This window comes from Rattus norvegicus, chromosome X (assembly GCF_036323735.1).
Source record: "Rattus norvegicus strain BN/NHsdMcwi chromosome X, GRCr8, whole genome shotgun sequence".
Lineage (NCBI taxonomy): Eukaryota > Metazoa > Chordata > Mammalia > Rodentia > Muridae > Rattus > Rattus norvegicus.
The window spans coordinates 35,355,934-35,377,978 of NC_086039.1; the positions used below are offsets into that span (position 1 = coordinate 35,355,934).

The following is a 22,045-nucleotide window of genomic DNA, read 5'->3' on the forward strand; positions in this document are numbered from 1 at the left end:
CTACATAGTGAGCTCTAGCTAAGTCTAGGAGAGGGGGAGAACACATCTAAAACAAAACAAGGGCCTATGAGGCAGCTCAATAGATTAAAAACGCCTGTCACACAAGCCTGACAACCTGAGTTTGTTTTCCAGAACAGAGAGTAACAGAAGAAAACCAACAACTGCAAACAGTCCATATGGTACACACACACACACACACACACACACACACACACACACACACACACACACACACACAAATAAATATTTTTAAAAAACAACAAAGAAGATATTAGATAAGTGTGTTTGGCAGCAGGGATGTAGCTGGATATACACAGATCAGGCAGCTGATGATCATGCAAGCCAAAGGCCAATACTAAGCATGAAAGGCAAGCTCTGTTAATGAGTGTGGCAAGAAAGCAAAGGTCCAGAAATACAGCCTTCCTAAAATAACTGGTTCAACTCTTCATTGTTTTTGTTGAGGTCCCAGAGGGAAGACCGTAAGAGGGACATCTAAAAATTGGGAATATTCATAAAATAAACCCTGAAAAGTACTACTTCACTTGTCCAAATTTGAAACTCTTAAGTGTGGGAGGAACTGGAATGACATGGGACAAACAAATGAGGTAGCATGCAATAAAGTGGAAGGAGAACCTTCATGGACCAGCCAAGGTTCCTGATTTTTTTAACACTTCTGGTGGTGCCTGCTTTTAATCCCAGCACTTGAAAGACAAAGGCAGAGATCTCGGAGTTCAAGGCCAGACAGGTCTGCATATCAAGTTCCAAGCAACCAGGACTACAGAATGAGATCCTATCTTAAAGAAATGAAACCAAAACCATTTCTTTTTTATTTGTGTGCACACATACATGTATGCTGACAAAGCCCAGAAGAAAGTGTCGATCCCTAGAACTGGAGTTATAGGTGGCTATGAGATGCCTAATGTGGGTGCTGGGAACCAAACTTGGGTCCTCGGGAAGAATTGCAAGCGCTCTTAGCCACTGGGCCATCTCTTTAGCCCCATGACTATCTTGACAGATGAGGACCAGAATCCCAATGGTTGTTACTTTTGTTTTAGAAAGATAGATGGCCACCAAAGTGGAAAATAGTCAGACTGGGGACAAGTCTAGAGATGGGACAGCTCATTTATTTATATTAGCTGTTATAAATTGTTGTCAAGTCAATTTAATCTTTTTCTAAACATTAAGCTTGAAAGCTATTGCAAAGACAAATCAGGCTGGACTGTGTTTCTTCAAAGCACAGCTGGCAAGATAGACTAGTGAGAAAAAAAGCAGTTTGAAGCAAAACTAATGGGTAATAATAAGTTCATATATCATTTTCAAAGTTCTAGCACTGTTAGGAGAAAATAATAGTTACCCCTTAGGGATTTAGGCAAGAACTGAAACAGAATACAATAATTAGACCCAGAAAAATGACCAAGCCACTTACCAATGGGACTGGAGTGTTTGGATCAAATTCTGTAGAATTAGCATCTAAGGACAAAAAAAAAGTTTAGTGATTTACCAATATTCCTGATACAGTCTTGTTTTTAAATAAATGGTGCTTAGCAAACCTTGGACTCACCTTTCAAGTTCAGGCAGTTTCTTGCAAACTCAATCACTGCCAGTTGCATCCCAAGGCAAATTCCTATTAAGAGAAGCACACGATCATGTTTTGCATCTAGAAACACTTTGCATTCAGGTGTTTCCCTGCAGTCTCTTAGAATGCAAACCTCAAGAGTGGAATACTTCCTAATTTGTTTCCTGCAATCCCCTTGACACCTAGAATAGTTCCCGAAAGTGCAGCAAGTAACAGGGCTTAAAACTTTAAAGGAGGGCTGGAGAGATGGCTCAGTGGTTAAGAGCACTGACTGCTCTTCCAGGGGTCCTGAGTTCAATTCCCAGCAACCACATGGTGGCTTACGACCATCTGTAATGAGATCTGATGCCTTCTTCTGGCATGTCTGAAGATAGCCATGTATACATGTATGTATATATATATATATATATATATATATATATGTGTGTGTGTGTGTGTGTGTGTGTGTATACACATACATATAGCTATATATATTTATATATAGTGTTTATTATATATATATGTATATATAATAAATCTTTAAAAAAACTTTAAAGCAACTACCTACAGTCCAGGTGAAGAAGAAGCACCTGGAGGGCAGACAAGAAATATGCCATCTACTTTAGATGTTCTTGAACCAAGGCTCCTATGTAGGCTGCAGGGCTGTTTCAAAGACCTTGAGTCTTTCAGAGCATGTCTAACAATACCCCCAACTTGAAAGGAAGTGTCCTTGTGCTAAGATTTCACAGCAGCAGAAGCTGACAGCTATGTTGTGGGCAGATATATGACAGAAAGCAGGGAAGAAGACACGAAATGAAACAAAACCAAGTAGGAACTCAAGAAAGGCAGAGGTGGGTCAGTGAAGTAGCTCAGAAGTTAGGAGCATTTGTTGCTCTTGCAGAGGACCCAGGCTATCAGCACCAGCATGGCAGCTCACAGAATATCTGTAACTCCAATTCCAAAACATCCAACATCTAATGCCCTCATTGGCCTCCAAGGACACTGCATGCATGTGCTACACAGACACATACAGGGGCCCAATATTCAGGCACATAAAGTAAAAGTAAATCTTGAAAAGGAAAGATGAGCCCTGTTGCCATACAGATGCTTTTGCAGCTATCTCCACAATCACTGCAGTCAACCAATTCCCTCCTATAAAGAGACAGCAATGGGTATTCCAGATGCTGACACAGATGCTGATACATGTGATCCAGGAGATGCAAAAAGAGAAGGCAGCAATGTACCAGCAGGCCCCGATGAAAAGGATAAGCAGGAAATGGCTGAGTGCTCAAGGAACTTCAGAAAGTTCCATACGGGCAGGGCATAAAAAGACATGGTGTTATGAAGCAGAAATGCATACCTGTAATCCTAACACATGGGAAATGTAGGCAGAAGGATAAGGAGTTCAAAGCCAGCCTCAGCTATATAACAAATTCAAGGCTCACTTGAGGATAAGAATATCACATTCAACATATAATATATACATATGCAAAAGCTTGAAAAGATAAAGACAGTAGAAATGGCCAGGTGGTGGTGGTGCAAGCCTTTAATCCCAGCATTTGGGAGACAGAGGTAGGGAGATCTCCGTGAGTTTGAGGCTGGCCTGGTCTACAGAGCAAGTTTCAAGATGGCCAGGGCTTCACAGAGAAACCCTGTCTCAAGAAACAGAAATGAGGGCTGGAGAGATGGCTCAGTGGTTAAGAGCGCTGACTGCTCTTCCAGAGGTCCTGAGTTCAAATCCCAGCAACTGAATGGTGGCTCACAACCATCTGTAATGGGATCCGATGCCCTCTTCTGGTGTGTCTGAAAACAGCTACAGTGTACTTACATACATAAAATAAATAAATCATTTTTAAAAAAAAAGAAACAAAAACGAAGAACAACAACAACAAAACACAATAGAAATGCTAAAAGAATTTCACTGGCTATTTTACATATATTTTATATATTGACAGATGAGATATAACTTGTACTGTATAAAACAGAGGACTTGGGGTTGGAGAAATGATGCAGCAGTTAAGAGTACTTGTTATACTTGCAGAAGAGCCTGTTACAATTTCCAGCACCCACATGGCAGTTAACAAACCCTCCGGAATTCTAGTGCTAAAGAATCTGATGCCCCAAAAGATGCCCCAACATATAAAAAAGACACGTGCTCCACTATGTTCATCGCAGCCTTATTTATAATAGCCAGAAGCTGGAAAGAACCCAGATGCCCTTCAACAGAGGAATGGATACAGAAAAGGTGGTACATCTACACAATGGAATATTACTCAGCTATCAAAAACAATGACTTTATGAAATTCGTAGGCAAATGGTTGGAACTGGAAAATATCATCCTGAGTGAGGTAACCCAATCACAGAAAAACACACATGGTATGCACTCATTGATAAGTTGCTTTTAGCCCAAATGCTTGAATTACCCTAGATGCCTAGAACAAATGAAACTCAAGACGGATGATCAAACTGTGAATGCTTCACTCCTTCTTTAAAGGGGAACAAGAATACCCTTGGCAGGGAAGAGAGAGGCAAAGATTAAAACAGAGACTGAAGGAACACCCATTCAGAGCCTGCCCCACATGTGGCCCATACATATACAGCCACCCAATTAGACAAGATGGATGAAGCAAAGAAGTGCAGACGGACAGGAGCCGGATGTAGATCGCTCCTGAGAGACACAGCCAGAATACAGCAAATACAGAGGCGAATGCCAGCAGCAAACCACTGAACTGAGAATAGGACCCCCGTTGAAGGAATCAGAGAAAGAACTGGAAGAGCTTGAAGGGGCTCGAGACCCCATATGTACAACAATGCCAAGCAACCAGAGCTTCCAGGGACTAAGCCACTACCTAAAGACTATACATGGACTGACCCTGGACTCTGACCCCATAGGTAGCAATGAATATCCTAGTAAGAGCACCAGTGGAAGGGGAAGCCCTGGGTCCTGATAAGACTGAACCCCCAGTGAACTAGACTGGTGGGGGGAGGGCGGCAATGGGGGGAGGGTTGGGAGGGGAACACCCAAAAGGAAGGGGAGGGGGAGGGGGATGTTTGCCTGGATACCGGGAAAGGGAATAACACTCGAAATGTATATAAGAAATACTCAAGTTAATAAAAAAAAAAAAGAATCTGATGCCTTCTGACCTCAGGAACTACCAAGAACCTATGTGGTGCACAGACATACATGCAGGGAAAGCAAAACAGGGCACTTATTGGTTATTTTGTCTTTATTAAACTTGCATACCTTTAACTGTACAAAAATTTTTAAAAGAATAAAGAGCATATACATTAGAGAGAGAGAGAGAGAGAGAGAACAACATGCAAACATTCTGCACAATGAAAATCACATCAAGAGTTTTACCTCAGTTTAGATGGAAACTTGAGTGTAGAGAGAAACTTTAGAAAAAGCAGTGAGGGGCTAGGGCTGTAATTCAGCTGATTGAGTGCCTACCTAGCATGCTCAAAACTCCAGGTTCCATTTCCCAGTATGGCATAAGCAGGTCCCTATCAGTAACCCCAGCACCAGGGAAGTGAAGATAGGAGGATCGAGCGTTCAATGTTATCCTTGGCTATACAGCAACTTTGAGGCCAGCCTTGAGTACATAAAACATGCTGTAAGAAAATACCCTGTGCTAGGTTCAATAAGAATGGCCCCCATAGGCTTATATGTTTAAATACCTGTTCTCTAGTTGGAAGCTATTTAGTGGGTGAATAGAAGGTATGCCTTGCTGGAAGAAGTGTCAAGGCAGGCAGACTCTGACTGAGGTTCAAAAGACTCTTGCTCTTCTGAATTAGCTCTCTCTGTTTCCTGCTTACAGATCAAGACGTGAGCTCTCAGCTGCTGCTCTAGTGCCTGCCTGCTTGCCGCCATGCTCCCCACCATGACAGCAATAAGAAGACTCCTATCCCTCTCGAACTGAATCCTCCTATCCCCCAGAACCCTTCCTTCTATAAATTGCCTTGGCCATGTTGTTCTATCATAGCAATGGAGAAGTAACTAATATGTCTATTTGTATGCGTATATGGTATATATGCACATGCAGGGTGAGGTTGCATGCCAAAGTGCAGGCGCCAGAGGAATAAGTTGGGTGTCCTGTATTATCCATGTCTATGTTATTCCTTTGACACAGGGTCTCTCAGTGAACCTGGAGCTTGAGAATTCAAGGGCCAGCAAGCCCTAGCAATGCTCCTGGACTGCCCCTGCCCCCACACAGTGTTAAGGTTAAAGGCATATGCAGTCATACCTAGCTTTTAATGTGGGTCTTGGGGATCAAATCAGGATGTTTGTTGCCCAGTGAACAATCTCTCCAGCCTGAACACCACATTAAAAAACAACAGTGGCCCAAATGAGTTTAGGTCAGGATAAAACAAAGCAAGTATCCTGGGTTTTCTTTGGGAAAAGAGTCCCTAGACTCTGGAGTATCCAGGAAAGAGCAGGTGATAGGAAAAAAAGAAAAAAACTGGCACCTAACACTCTTCAGAAAGTAAAAGACAGCAAACTTTCCCTTCAGTTCATCAACCCACTGAAATACCTGAAACACAGTGGGGGACTGCCCCTCCTACCTGAATCTCCAGCACTAAAACTGCCCTTAGCACATCTAGGTCCCATGTTATCCGGCCTTACTGTTACAGAAACTAGGCTTTGCCATTTAAGCAACAGCATTCAAAAGACGTGTCTCTATGGAAGGTATAGTGATAAGATATATGAATATAGCCCCAAAATTTTGGATGCTAAGACAGGAGGATAGTGTGAACCAAGAAGTTCACAGTCAGCCTAGACAGCACAGCAGACAGTCAGACCTCATCTGGTTAAGAAAGAAACATAATAATAAGACCTGGTTTAACCAAATTTTAACAGAGCTGCTACTATGGCACTGGTTGACCTTTTTGTATTATCCTCTCTAAAATGATTATACATTTCAGCTTAGAGCTGTGGGTGTAGCTTGGTGATAGAGTGCTCTTTTAGTATACACAAGGGTTTGGGTTTGATCCCCAGTTCCACACATATACACACAAAGTTTCAACTTGAGCAGTCTTTTTCTTTGCTTTTCGTTGTTTGTTTCTTACAAGATTTCTCTGTGTAGCCCTGGCTATCCTGGCACTTACTTTGTAGACCAGGCTGGCCTTGAATTCTGAGGTCCATCTGTCTCTGCCTCCCGAGTGCTGGGATTAAAGGTGTGTGCCACCACACACTGCTTAAGCACATCTTTTTCAAACACAAAGGTTATTACAGTGTTCTACTGAATGGCTTTCTGAGGGAAATACTAAGAGGAGTGGTAAGAAGAGTACAGAGACAGACTTCTTTGGTTTCTTGCTACTCAGGAGACAAGTGTTTCTCATCAACTCAGTAATAATTCTAAGCTTTACAAAGTCATTCCATCTTCTCCAACATTGCAGCTATGAGCAATATGCAAAACAAATGGGACAGATGTGTTACAATAAAACTTTATTTACAAAACCAAGGTAGGAGCTACATTCAGTTTGATACACCCTATAGTAAGCCATTTGATGCCTGACTTTTAAAACTAAGTTCACACCTTCACAAGAATAAACCTATTACACGTTACCCCTACTAAGGTATGACACCTACCTTATGTCAAGAACCTGAATAGGGCTGGTGATGTACCTCAATAACAGAGTTGCCTTGGATTTACCCTTAAGGGCCTACATTCAACTCCCAGCACTGAAATAAAAAATTTAAACTCGTAGGATCAATAAACAAAAACTTTACCCAGAAATGGAATCTTCTTTGTCCTTGCCCAAGAAATTGCCTGGAGTTTTCCCAATGTTCCTCGGATTCCAAAGCCTCCAGGCACGAGAATACCACTGAAATCAACACAAAATGAAAGTAAGATTGACTATCCACCATTTTTAAATATTTTTAAACAATTAATGTGTGTGTGTGTGTGTGTGTGTGTGTGTGTGTGTGTGTCCAGGCATGCCTGTGTATATAAGCAAGTATATGCCACAGTGAGCATGTGAAGGTCAGAGAACATCTTATAGCAACTCCTTCCACTATGTGGTACCAGGGATTGAACTCAAGTTGCCAGGCCTGAGGTCTACATTCAGAATAGATTACCTAATTAAACACCTTTGAAGGTAAACCCTATGGGAACTTATGACAGTTTCTCACAACTGACTTTAATGTATTTTTTCTGGTAGGTCTTAGTAACTTCTGAGTATAGTAATTGAGAATTCCACTCAATAAAAATGCACTGAGACCCAGTTATGGTAGTACATGCCTATTATATTAACCCAACTCTCAGAAGGTAAAAGTAGGAGGATTACAAGTTCTAGAAGTTGAAGATGCTAGGTGACCATGGCTAGACAGCAAGACTCTACACCAATAAATCAAAACAAAGACCAAAGAATACACTGAGAACTGTGTGTGAGGATACGTACTTATTTTTTTTCTTTTTTTTAAATCACTATAAGATGGTATTATCCTCATTTCCTAATGTGGAAATTAAAGCTTAGAGCATTCAATAAGTATCTTTTTTTTAGTTTTTTATTGGATATTTTATGTATTTACATTTCAAATGTTATCCCCTTTCCTGGTTTCCCCCTCCTCCTACTTCTGTGAGGATGTTCTCCCTCCTACCCACCCACTCCCACTTTAACACCCTGGCATTCCTCACTGGGGAAAAGAGCCTTCACAGGACCAAGGGCCTCTCCTCCCATTGATGCCCGACAATGCCATCCTCTGCTACATATGCAGCTGGAGCCATGGGTCCCTCCATGTGTAATCTTTGGTTGGTGCTTTAGTCCCTGGGAGCTCTGGGATGTCTGGTTGGTTGATATTGTTGTTCTTCTTATGGGGTTGCAAACCCCTTCAGTTCCTTCAGCCCTTGCCCTAACTCCTCCACTGGGGTCCCTGTGCTCAGTCCAATGGATGGCTGTGAGCATCCTCATCTGTATCAGTAAGGTTTTGGCAGAGCCTCTCAGGAGACAGCTACACCAGGCTCCTATCAACAAGCACTTCTTGGCATCAGCAATAGTGTCTGGGTTTGGTGACTGCATATGGAATGGATCCCCAGGTGGGGCAGTCTCTGGATGGCCTTTCCTTCAGTTTCTGCTCCACACTTTGTCCCTGTATTTCCTCCCTAGAGTATTTTGTCCCCCCTTCTAAGAAGAACTGAAGCATTCACATTTTGGTCTTCCTTCTTCTTGAGCTTCATGTGGTCTGTGAATTGTATCTTGGGTATTCAGAGCTAATATCCACTTATCGGTGAGTGCATACCATGTGTGTTTTTCTGTGATTGGTTTACCTCATTCAGAATGATATTTTCTAGTTCCATCCATTTGCCTAAGAATTTCATGAAGTCATTGGTTTTTTTTTTGTTTTGTTTTGTTTTTTCTTTTCTTTTTTTTCGGAGCTGGGGACCGAACCCAGGGCCTTGCGCTTGCTAGGCAAGCGCTCTACCACTGAGCTAAATCCCCAACCCCTGTCATTGTTTTTTATAGCCAAGTAGTACTCCATTGTATATAGGATACGTAGTTATAATCCCAACACTCCAGAGACTAAGACAGGGGGATTCAGAATTCTCAAGACAAAAAACAAGTAAATAAAAGAATATAAAATAAAATAATTTTACTGGGGAATGGTATAACTTAGTTGTAGAGCCCCTGCCTAATGTAAAGAGAGAGAGAGCAACATAAAGTGAATAAAGATTTTTAAAAAATAGTTAAAGTTCTTTTTTTGTTGTTATTAATTTTTTGAGACAGGGCCTCATGGAGTGGAGAGTAGCCACAAACTTACTCTATAGCCAAGAGTGAACTTGAACTCTGGATCCTCCTACCTCAACCTCCACCTAGCTTGGTTAAATTCTTTCCTACTACTATATAAAAACTTTAAGCTCTCTAACATCATCAGAAAGAGGTAAAGTGGTAAAAAAAAACACTAAGATTTCAACAGCCACTTTAGTAATGGTGAATGAAAATGTCCTTGCTACAGCAAAAACTCAAGTGAAAAGACAACAATTCAAGGGAAAATACCAGGAAGAGCATGGTAACCTCAAGATACAATGCTGCCCCAGGGTTCTCTCAATTACTTACAGAAAGGAAAGAGAAGTGGAAGGGGGAAACAGGAACACATGGAAGGGCTGGGGACAAAGCTCAGGAGAGTGCTTGTCTAACATGCAGCCAGGGCCTCAGTGCCATCCCCAGTGCCCCATAAACCAGTACAAATCTATAAACACCAAACTTAGGAGGTAGAGACAGGAGGATTAGGAGTTCAAAGTCAGCCTAAGGGTTGGGGATTTAGCTCAGTGGTAGAGCGCTTGCCTAGGAAGCACAAGGCCCTGGGTTCGGTCCCCAGCTCCGGAAAAAAGAACCAGAAAAAAAAAAACAAAGTCAGCCTAAGTTACACAGTTTCCAGGCCAACCTGGACTCTATGAGACTCTCTTCCTATAATTAACTAATTAATTAATTGCATCTTTCATAAAATCAATATTCTTTCCCTCTAATGCAGTCCCCCCACACTCTCAAAACAAATTGCCCAAGTCACCTGAGCTCATGTGACACACCTAAATACAATGGGGCATGAATGCTGCATGGTGGTCACCTTTACATGGTAGGTACCTGTAAAGACTATCAGGACTTCCTAGCTACTCCACATGTACAAAAATTAGCAACTGGAACAGTAGTCTAAGTACAAAAAAAAAAAAAAACAAGGGCATTGTCCTCTTCATACAGCCAGTCCCTGTACTCACTCAGCTAAGCACAGCTTCTGCCAAGCTTCATGGAATTTCACAGGATCCTCAGCTTTGGTGACTGGCTCCAGATCAATGGAGTCTATGTACTAAAAATCAAAACAACAGCATCAAAATCACAACAGGTTAAAGAAACATTTAAGAAAAACGAACACTCAAAAATATTATAGCTATCTAACACAGTTATTCAATCATGGAAGGCTAGAATAGTTTAGTAGTAGAGCACTTACCTACAGGAAAGTAGAAGAGAGAAAAACATGAAATTAAAAAAGATAAAAATGAAATGATTAGGATAGGGACTAAAGGTACATATGGCTCAGTGGCAAAGCCTATGCAAGGCCCCAAGTTCAACATTCAGCACCCAAAACCACTGTTTTGTTTTGTTTTGTTTTGTTTTGTTTTGTTTTGTTTTGTTTTGTTTGTTCAAACACAGTTTCTCTGTGTAGCTCTGGCTGTCCTGGAACTCACTCTATAGACCAGGCTGGCCTCACACACACAGAGATCTGCCTGCCTCTACTTGCCAACTGCTAAGATTAAAGGTGTGTACTACCATGTCCAGCTTCCAAAAACCTTTTTCAAAACTGAAAGAGAAAATGCCAAGTGTGGTGGTTCATGCCTATGGTCCAAGAAGAGACAGGAGGGCATTGCAAGTTAGAGGTTTATACAGTGAGTTTCAGGCTGGCCAGAATTTCAAGACCATGTCTCAAGGCCATAACCCTCCCTGAGAATTTACAAGCTGTTAATGGTAGCTAGGCCTTCATACAAGGCCTCATTCTTCCCAGAGGATCTTACAGGGTACAGAGTAAATTCAAGGCCAACCTAGTCAATCTAGAAAAGCTCTATCTCAAAATACAAAACTAAAAGAGGGTTAGAAATGTAGCTTAATGTTATGGCATCTGTCTAGTATGTGTACAGTCCTAGGCTCAATCCTAGTACCAGGGTGTATAAGGAGAAAAGAAGAGAGAGATGGAAAGAGAGAGATAGAAGAGGGAGAGAAAGAAGGACAGGAAATGACCTTGGCACTGAGTTTCCTGTAGACAGCACTTTACACATGTATCATAGGGCATCACTGGAGGGCTTCCAGCTGAGTGCATGAGGCTCCATGTTGGGAAGGCCTCTGGGAAGCTTATGCTCGCCTTTGCCCAGACTCCATCCCATAGCACTCTTCCACCTGCCCATCTGCCTCCATATCATAAATCTTGGACATGGCTAGGACTGTATGTTAAGTCCTGCCGTCCTTCTGTTCAACTTTTCATACGGTGGTTGGACTTCACAATCGCATCTTTGAGAATTTATAAATTGCGTTTCTTTTGCAGGGCTAGGGATAGAAATCGAGGCTTTGAGCATGCTCAGTAGCACTCTAGCACTGAGCCACACCCCCAACTGTGGTGCTTTGTAGGAGAATGGCCCCCACAGGTTCATGTTTGAATGCTAGCTCCCTAGTTAATGGAACTATTTGAGAAGGATTAAGAGGTGTTGTCTTATTGGAGGAGGTGTGTTCCAGGGGTGGGTTTTGAGGTCTCAAAATGTTCCTCTCTCCGCCTGCCACTTGTAGATAAGATGTGAGCTCTCAGCTACTTCTCCAGGGCCAAGCCTGCCTGCCTGTATACCACCATGCTCCATCCATGATGATAATGAACCAACCCTCTGAAACTATAAGCAAGCCACCAATTAAAATAAGAGTTATCATGGCCATGGTGCTTCCTCAGAGCAATAAAAGAGTAAATTGTGTCTGTTCATGTGTTTTGCAGTGCAGGGAAAGGAACCCAGTGTCTTGATCATGCTAAGTAAGCAGTCCAGCACTGAGCCTGTCACTCATGTCAAGGTGGCTCCTAACCATCTGAATCTCCAACTCCAGGGAGATCCAACGCCTCTGGCCTCCCTTGTGCACTTGAACTCACGTGTACACACTCACACAGAGACACAGACACATAACTAAAGATAAAATAACCAGATAGCTGGAAAAGTAGGCTGCGACTCACCATCAGATTCAACTTGTGGTTGATGGCCAAGGCTGAGTGTTCCAGGGCTTTGAACACAGAGGCGTAGCAGTCCCTGAGTTTGGTGTATTTACCAACCAGGGCTATGGAACATATTTTCTGCAATCTTTCATACCTGAGAAGGAAAACAAGCTTAAAGTCCATGTGGACACTATGAAACGTCACAAGCAACAACGCAGGCACTGCTCTTATTGCAAGGTACTTTTCAGAGCCTTAACGCACAGACAAGAAGATGCTCAGTGTACTTAACCCAAATCGCTCCTCCAACATGCCAACATCTGGGCATCAAACAGATTTCAAAGGCATAAGAAGAGCTGGGGAGACGGCTCAGTTTGTGAAGCACTTGATGCAAGAATGAGGACTTGAGTTCTTGTCTCCAGAAACCATAAAAAAAAACCCTAGCCAGGGTAGCACACATCTGTAACCCCAGCATTCTTATGAGGAGACTGGAGGTAGAACAGGAGAGTCCCCAGCAACTGTACTGTCTCCATATATAAATGGTGGCACCAAATGTGTAGACACAAGCGCACACACATATTAAGAAGCAAAACTTATTAGAAACCCCAAGAATCCTCAATGTTGGCTCACACAAACAGGTACAGATATAAATCTCAGATATAAGATAGCTATCTTATAAACTCTAAACTGTTCATACATTAGATTATAGGGTGACATTGTGTAAGAATATGCAATGTACTTGTCAATAGGAAACAAGCCAGTGTGTTTGTAAGGTGACGCTGTAAAAGAAAATGCACTCAAAGTTGTCTGCATTTCAAATTGTCACATTCTGGGTTGGGGATTTAGCTCAGTGGTAGAGCGCTTGCCTAGCAAGCGCAAGGCCCTGGGTTCAGTCCCCAGCTCCAAAAAAAAAAAAAAGAAAAAAAATTGTCACATTCCCTTCCAATGTCTGGTTATTTGTGACACGTCTCAAAAATAGTGTTAAAAGAATTATTTAAAACATTACAACCCGTTTAGATCACTTTAATGAGAAAATTCCAGTCTACAAAAGATACTCAATCCCATGTCCCAACTAGAGACACAATTTTTAGGTTGCTTTTCTCAGGAAATCTATTCAGAGAACATGAGAAATACGGTAATCAGATGTTAATGATGCTGTAGAGCTTTGGGGCAAGTTCTTGCCCCTAACAATGAAGTGAAATGTTACCAGAAGGTGGCAGCCCCTTTCCATATCTCCATCTGCAGTGCAGGAAAGAAACAATACCAAAGACAGACTGGGAGATGGGGATGGGACTTAGTGGATGAAACACTTTGCAATTGTAAATGCAGGATGGGTGTAGTGGCCCAGCTGTAATCCTGGGGCAAGGGAGGTAGAAATGAGTTGCCCAGGACAAGCAGGTTAGCCAATCAAGCTGAAGTGCTAGGCTCCAGATTGAGCAAGAGACCTGTCTCAATATATAAGGTGGAGATACTTTAGAAGATACTTGATGTGCACGTGCACATTACATACATACATGCCCACACACATACATATCTACACTTCCTTGGCAGAAGTCACATGGTAACAGATGGGATAGGTGAGTGCACAGGCCACGCCCCACCAGAATGGGGGTTGCTATGCTAACTGGCCGATGTCCTAAGCCCATCCTTCATGTTAACTTTCCCTGTGAACTTCCACTTCTAGGATCAGCCAAAGGTCCACCTCCCATGCTTGACACAGACAGCTCTCACAGATGTCTGAGGCAAGGCTCTGATACTACTGTGAGCTATGGGGGAATGGAGAGTCTACTTTATAGACTCACCCATCATGGGTAAGTCCTAAAGTAGGGAGGGCTATCTCAATCAGCCTGGGGTCCCAGAAAAAGAACATACCCAGTTCAACCAGGCCTCCTCGCCTCTGAGTAACTGTGAGCCTCCATCATGAAGACAGCTACGTTGCCCTCTCACTGACTCCTTATATAATTCTACAGGCTACAGTGATGGGGTGGCCATTATACACTGCAGTTACCAATAAACCAACATTACTGCCAAAATGATACAGATATTGCTATCTCCATTTACTTTGACGACTGTGGTGAGCTGAATGGGTTCCCGCCAGGCTGAAAATATAGTTCATGCATTAAGGTTTGATGTATGCTTGATGTTCTCGGTTCAGTCCTCAGAGGGAAGAAAAAAAAACCTCCCTAGGAACAAAAGCTCACACCTATAATCCCAGCACTTAGAGGTGAGACAATCTCTCTGAGTTTGAGGCCATTCTGGTCTTTAGACCCTGACTTTAAAAAAAAATCACCAAGAATGGTATAAACCAAGTGTAGTAGCATAGGATACACTTTTAATCTCAGCACTCAGGAGACAGTGGCTAGCAGATCTCTGAGATTGAGGCCACCTTGATCTACAGAGAAAGTTCCACAACAGTCACGGTTACAAAGAGGAACTCTTTCTGGAAAAACAAACAACAACAAAGACTTTATTAAAATAACCTTGTCTTTGCTGATACAATTAAGGATCTGGAGGAGGGAGAGAGCATCAACTCCCTAAAGGTTGTCTTTTAATTGATGTGCACAAAGTGTATGTGTACACAAAATAAATATAATTTTAAAATAAGAATTTTTATAACATTCAACTATTTAATGGGAGCTGGGCATGGTGGTGGATGCCTACAGAATCCCAGCACTCTGGAGTCAGAAGTGGGAGTTCAAGGCCAGTCTGGGCTGCATAAGACTATCCCAAAACCAACCAAAACAAACCATAAAACACCACCAGACAAAATAGTAAGGGCAGAGCCAACACTTCCCGTTTAAAGGATCTTCTTTAAGAAATGTTAGCCAAATGGACTGACCCTGGGCTGCAACCTCATTGGTAGCAATGAATATCCTAGTAAGAGCACCAGTGGAAGGGGAAGCCCTTGGTCCTGCTAAGACTGAACCCCTAGTGAATGTGATTGTTGGGGGGAGGGCGGCAATGGGGGGAGGATGGGGAGGGGAACACCCATAAAGAAGGGGAGGGGGAGGGGGATGTTTGCCCGGAAACCGGGAAAGGGAATAACATTCGAAATGTAAATAAGAAATACTCAAGTTAATAAAAAAAAATAAAATAAAAATAAAAAAAAGATGCACAGAGGGCCCCGGTTCTTTAAAAAAAAAAAAAATGTTAGCCAAATTTTAAGACAACAACTCTGAATTTGGCTAGGCACGTGGCCCAGCACAGAGTACTTGCCAGCACATACAAGGCCTGGAGTTCTGGCCCCAAGACTGAAAAAAAAAAGTGGAGGAAATATTCAGCAAATAAGAAAATTAATATATAAATAAAATACTTTTGAGGATTAAAAATATTCCTTTGAGAATCCAAATCCCTGGGTTTAAGTACGGGAAACTCAATGGCTTCAGAAATCTTCAAAGAAGACAGAGAAACACTCTAACAACAGATTTAGATACATCCACATCAAAACATACACATACAAAATTCTGAACAAGTGACCCTTTAAAGCAGGCCTTCCTTCCACCTCCAGGCCCAGGAATTATTAACGATTCCATAAAGGGGCCAGGGTGAAAACTTAGTCAGTGAAGGACTTGCCATAAAAGCATGAGAAACTCAGTTCGTCCCCACATAAAACCAGAAAGCTGTAGTATGCTGTCTTTAATCCTGCAGTCCCATTTCCTGTTCATCTATAAAGACTGAAACAGTCTGGAAAGAATTTGGAAACAAATTTTTAGAAATCCTATCTATGTTTTTAAAAAAAAAATTATGAACGAAATTCTTGTCACGTACCTGTCAGCCATGGTTTTCCACTTGAAAAGCAAATTATTTGAGCAATCATTGATGGGCAGGTCCAATCTCTCTTGAAAATATTTAACCACACCTTGCTCCTCCAAAAGAAGAGGGACTCGGTAGATGGAAGAAACATCATGGATACAGATGACCTGATCAATGATAATAAAATACTGTCCTTAATACACGACTGGAACAATTCAGAACTTGGGAGACTGTTTATACTCAAATAAGAAAAGCAGTGAGGAGGCCTGGTGGGGTGGGGTAGGGGACAGGAACACCCTCTTGCAGGCTTGGGAGGAAGAATGGATGAGGAACTGTTGGAAGGCAGACCAGGAGGGGGAAAACCACTGGACTGTAAGGAAAGATTAAAGATAATTTTTATTTTTTTTTAATTTAAAATTCTAAAAAGCAAAAAGAAAGCTAAGACAGCTATACTTCGCAGTGCAGGCCTAATTCCAGCTTCATAGAAAGCTGAGGCAAGAAGACCATGATAAATTCAAGGCCAGGGGTTGGGGATTTGGCTCAGCGGTACAGCGCTTGCCTAGCAAGCGCAAGGCCCTGGGTTCGGTCCCCAGCTCTGGAAAAAAAGAAAGAAAGAAATTCAAAGCCAGCCTCAGGTATACAGCAAGACACAATTTTAGAAAAGGGTAGGTTAGGAGAGAGAGAATGCAAGCGATAGTGTTCAGTTTTAACAGTTTTCTACAACCTACAGTCTACAGTTGCCTGGGGAGAATATCAGCTAGGAACGGTCTAGATCAAATTGGCCTTTGAGCATGTCTATTGGGGATTTTTTCAAGACAATGTCTCATTCTGCAGCTGGCTTAGAAATCACTATGGAGTCAAGGCTTAACCCCAAATTCACAAGAGATCTGCCTGCATCTGCCTATTGAGTGCTGGGATTAAAGACATGTCCAACCACATCTGGCTTGGAATTTTTCCCGCAGGGGAGTGCGTGAATGCAGGTACTTCACTACCACAAATTAGGCAGTCGAGTTTCCTGCATTTGGGGAAACCACCCCAAGTGCAATGGGTGAGCCTTGCCCTGGGAAATGTACCTTCATGATCATGGTATCTCCCCTGCCAGTATTTGAAATTTCTAATTTCATTAACTGACACAGGAAGATCCAGTCTAAAACTGGGTGGCACTCCATTTTACCAAAAGCGATCTACAGATTCAATACAATCCCCATCAAAATACCAATCCAATTCTTCAAAGAGTTAGACAGAACAATTTGCAAATTCATCTGGAATAACAAAAAAACCCAGGATAGCTAAAACTATTCTCAACAATAAAAGGATTTCAGGGGGAATCACTATCCCTGAACTCAAGCAATATTACAGAGCAATAGTGATAAAAACTGCGTGGTACTGGTACAGAGACATACAGATAGACCAATGGAATAGAATTGAAGACCCAGAAATGAACTCACACACCTATGGGCACCTGATTTTTGACAAAGGAGCCAAAACCATTCAATGGAAAAAAGAGGGGTTGGGGATTTAGCTCAGTGGTAGAGCGCTTGCCTAGCAAGCGCAAGTCCCTAGGTTCGGTCCCCAGCTCCGAAAAAAAGAAAAAAGAAGAAAAAAAGAGAGAGAGAGAGAAAAGATAGCATTTCAGCAAATGGTGCTGGTTCAACTGGAGGTCAACATGTAGAAGAATGCAGATCGATCCATGCTTATCACCGTGTACAAAGCTTAAGTCCAAGTGGATCAAGGATCTCCACATCAAACCAGATACACTCAAACTAATAGAAGAAAAACTAGGGCAGCATCTCAAACACATGGGCACTGGAAAAAATTTCCTGAACAAAACACCAATGGCTTATGCTCTAAGATCAAGAATCGACAAATGGGATCTCATAAAACTGCAAAGCTTCTGTAAGGCAAAGGACACTGTGGTTAGGACAAAACGGCAACCAACAGATTGGGAAAAGATCTTTACCAATCCTACAACAGATAGAGGCCTTATATCCAAAATATACAAAGAACTCAAGAAGTTAGACCAAAGGGAGACAAATAACCCTATTAAAAAATGGGGTTCTTGGGCTGGAGAGATGGCTCAGTGGTTAAGGGCACCGACTGCTCTTCCCGAGGTCCTGAGTTCAAATCCCAGCAACCACATGGTGGCTCACAACCATCTGTAATGAGATCTGATGCCCTCTTCTGGTGTGTCTGAAGACAGCTACAGTGTACTCATATATATAATAAATAAATAAAATATTTTTAAAAAAATGGGGTTCAGAGCTAAACAAAGAATTCACAGCTGAGGAATGCCGAATGGCTGAGAAACACCTAAAGAAATGTTCAACATCTTTAGTCATAAGGGAAATGCAAATCAAAACAACCCTGAGATTTCACCTCACACCAGTGAGAATGGCTAAGATCAAAAACTCAGGGGACAACAGATGCTGGCGAGGATGTGGAGAAAGAGGAACACTCCTCCATTGTTGGTGGGATTGCAGACTGGTACAACCATTCTGGAAATCAGTCTGGAGGTTCCTCAGAAAATTGAACATTGAACTACCTGAGGATCCAGCTATACCTCTCTCGGGCATATACCCACAAGATGCTCCAACATATAACAAAGACACGTGCTCCACTATGTTCATAGCAGCCCTATTTATAATAGCCAGAAGCTGGAAAGAACCCAGATGCCCTTCAACAGAGGAATGGATACAGAAAATGTGGTACATCTACACAATGGAATATTACTCAGCTATCAAAAACAATGACTTTATGAAATTCGTAGGCAAATGGTTGGAACTGGAAAATATCATCCTGAGTGAGGTAACCCAATCACAGAAAAACACACATGGTATGCACTCATTGATAAGTGGCTATTAGCCCAAATGCTAGAATTACCCTACACCCGCGGATCCCGGCCCGCAGCAGCTCTCTGCTCCCAGACCCGGTGAGAGAGAGACCCAACCGCCTGGTCAGGTGGGCACTCCTGAGGCTGCAGAGCGGAAGAGACCACCAACACTGCTCACCCCTGCCCACATCCCTGGCCCAAGAGGAAACTGTATAAGGCCTCTGGGCTCCCGTGGGGGAGGGCCCAGGAGCGGCAGGACACCTGCCTGAGACACCGCCGGTACCTGAAAGAAACAGACCGGATAAACAGTTCTCTGCACCCAAATCCCGTGGGAGGGAGAGCTAAACCTTCAGAGAGGCAGACAAGCCTGGGAAACCAGAAGAGACTGCTCCCTGCACACACATCTCGGACGCCAGAGGAAAAAGCCAAAGACCATCTGGAACCCTGGTGCACTGAAGCTCCCGGAAGGGGCGGCACAGGTCTTCCTGGTTGCTGCCGCTGCAGAGAGCCCCTGGGCAGCACCCCACGAGCGAACTTCAGCCTCAGGACCACAGGTAAGACCAAATTTTCTGCTGCAAGAAAGCTGCCTGGTGAACTCAAGACACAGGCCCACAGGAACAGCTGAAGACCTGTAGAGAGGAAAAACTACACGCCCGAAAGCAGAACACTCTGTTCCCATAACTGACTGAAAGATAGGAAAACAGGTCTACAGCACTCCTGACACACAGGCTTATAGGACAGTCTAGCCACTGTCAGAAATAGCAGAACAAAGTAACACTAGAGATAATCTGATGGCGAGAGGCAAGCGCAGGAACCCAAGCAACAGAAACCAAGACTACATGCCATAATCGGAGCCCAATTCTCCCACCAAAACAAACATGGAATATCCAAACACACCAGAAAAGCAAGATCTAGTTTCAAAATCATATTTGATCATGATGCTGGAGGACTTCAAGAAAGACATGAACACACTTAGGGAAACACAGGAAAACATTAATAAACAAGTAGAAGCCTACAGAGAGGAATCGCAAAAATCCCTGAAAGAATTCCAGGAAAACACAATCAAACAGTTGAAGGAATTAAAAATGGAAATAGAAGCAATCAAGAAAGAACACATGGAAACAACCCTGGATATAGAAAACCAAAAGAAGAGAAAAGGAGCTGTAGATACAAGCTTCACCAACAGAATACAAGAGATGGAAGAGAGAATCTCAGGAGCAGAAGATTCCATAGAAATCATTGACTCAACTGTCAAAGATAATGTAAAGCGGAAAAAGCTACTGGTCCAAAACATACAGGAAATCCAGGACTCAATGAGAAGATCAAACCTAAGGATAATAGGTATAGAAGAGAGTGAAGACTCCCAGCTCAAAGGACCAGTAAATATCTTCAACAAAATCATAGAAGAAAACTTCCCTAACCTAAAAAAAGAGATATCCATAGACATACAAGAAGCCTACAGAACTCCAAATAGATTGGACCAGAAAAGAAACACCTCCCGTCACATAATTGTCAAAACACCAAACGCACAAAATAAAGAAAGAATATTAAAAGCAGTAAGGGAAAAAGGTCAAGTAACATATAAAGGGAGACCTATCAGAATCACACCAGACTTCTCGCCAGAAACTATGAAGGCCAGAAGATCCTGGACTGATGTCATACAGACCCTAAGAGAACACAAATGCCAGCCCAGGTTACTGTATCCAGCAAAACTCTCAATTAACATTGATGGAGAAACCAAGATATTCCATGACAAAACCAAATTTACACAATATCTTTCTACAAATGCAGCACTACAAAGGATAATAAATGGTAAAGCCCAACATAAGGAGGCAAGCTATACCCTAGAAGAAGCAAGAAACTAATCGTCTTGGCAACAAAACAAAGAGAATGAAAGCACACAAACATAACCTCACATCCAAATATGAATATAAAGGGAAACAATAATCACTATTCCTTAATATCTCTCAATATCAATGGCCTCAACTCCCCAATAAAAAGACATAGATTAACAAACTGGATACGCAACGAGGACCCTGCATTCTGCTGCCTACAGGAAACACACCTCAGAGACAAAGACAGACACTACCTCAGAGTGAAAGGCTGGAAAACAACTTTCCAAGCAAATGGTCAGAAGAAGCAAGCTGGAGTAGCCATTCTAATATCAAATAAAATCAATTTCCAACTAAAAGTCATCAAAAAAGATAAGGAAGGACACTTCATATTCATCAAAGGAAAAATGCACCAAGATGAACTCTCAATCCTAAATATCTATGCCCCAAATACAAGGGCACCTACATACGTAAAAGAAACCTTACTAAAGCTCAAAACACACATTGCACCTCACACAATAATAGTGGGAGATTTCAACACCCCACTCTCATCAATGGACAGATCATGGAAACAGAAATTAAACAGTGATGTCCACAGACTAAGAGAAGTCATGAGCCAAATGGACTTAACGGATATTTATAGAACATTCTATCCTAAAGCAAAAGGATATACCTTCTTCTCAGCTCCTCATGGTACTTTCTCCAAAATTGACCATATAATTGGTCAAAAAACGGGCCTCAACAGGTACAGAAAGATAGAAATAATCCCATGCGTGCTATCGGACCACCACGGCCTAAAACTGGTCTTCAATAACAATAAGGGAAGAATGCCCACATATACGTGGAAATTGAACAATGCTCTACTCAATGATAACCTGGTCAAGGAAGAAATAAAGAAAGAAATTAAAAACTTTTTAGAATTTAATGAAAATGAAGATACAACATACTCAAACTTATGGGACACAATGAAAGCTGTGCTAAGAGGAAAACTCATAGCGCTGAGTGCCTGCAGAAAGAAACAGGAAAGAGCATATGTCAGCAGCTTGACAGCACACCTAAAAGATCTAGAACAAAAAGAAGCAAATACACCCAGGAGGAGTAGAAGGCAGGAAATAATCAAACTCAGAGCTGAAATCAACCAAGTAGAAACAAAAAGGACCATAGAAAGAATCAACAGAACCAAAAGTTGGTTCTTTGAGAAAATCAACAAGATAGATAAACCCTTAGCCAGACTAACGAGAGGACACAGAGAGTGCGTCCAAATTAACAAAATCAGAAATGAAAAGGGAGACATAACTACAGATTCAGAGGAAATTCAAAAAATCATCAGATCTTACTATAAAAACCTATATTCAACAAAATTTGAAAATCTTCAGGAAATGGACAATTTCCTAGACAGATACCAG

At 42.1% G+C, this 22,045-nt stretch overlaps 1 protein-coding gene across 6 annotated transcripts in view; it reads right to left on the reverse strand.

Moving 5' to 3' along the window:
- Window positions 1-22,045, reverse strand: part of Ctps2 (CTP synthase 2) — a 140,848-nt gene that overhangs the window by 78,276 nt on the left and 40,527 nt on the right. For all 6 annotated transcript variants that reach the window (NM_001034998.2, XM_006256900.3, XM_006256898.4 and 3 more), the window contains exons 8-13: window positions 15,993-16,144; window positions 12,249-12,381; window positions 10,267-10,355; window positions 7,287-7,381; window positions 1,562-1,624; window positions 1,427-1,470 (exon numbers count right to left, since the gene is read on the reverse strand). In NM_001034998.2, the coding sequence (NP_001030170.1) occupies window positions 1,427-1,470; window positions 1,562-1,624; window positions 7,287-7,381; window positions 10,267-10,355; window positions 12,249-12,381; window positions 15,993-16,144 (576 nt within the window). The remainder of the gene's footprint in view (window positions 1-1,426; window positions 1,471-1,561; window positions 1,625-7,286; window positions 7,382-10,266; window positions 10,356-12,248; window positions 12,382-15,992; window positions 16,145-22,045) is intronic.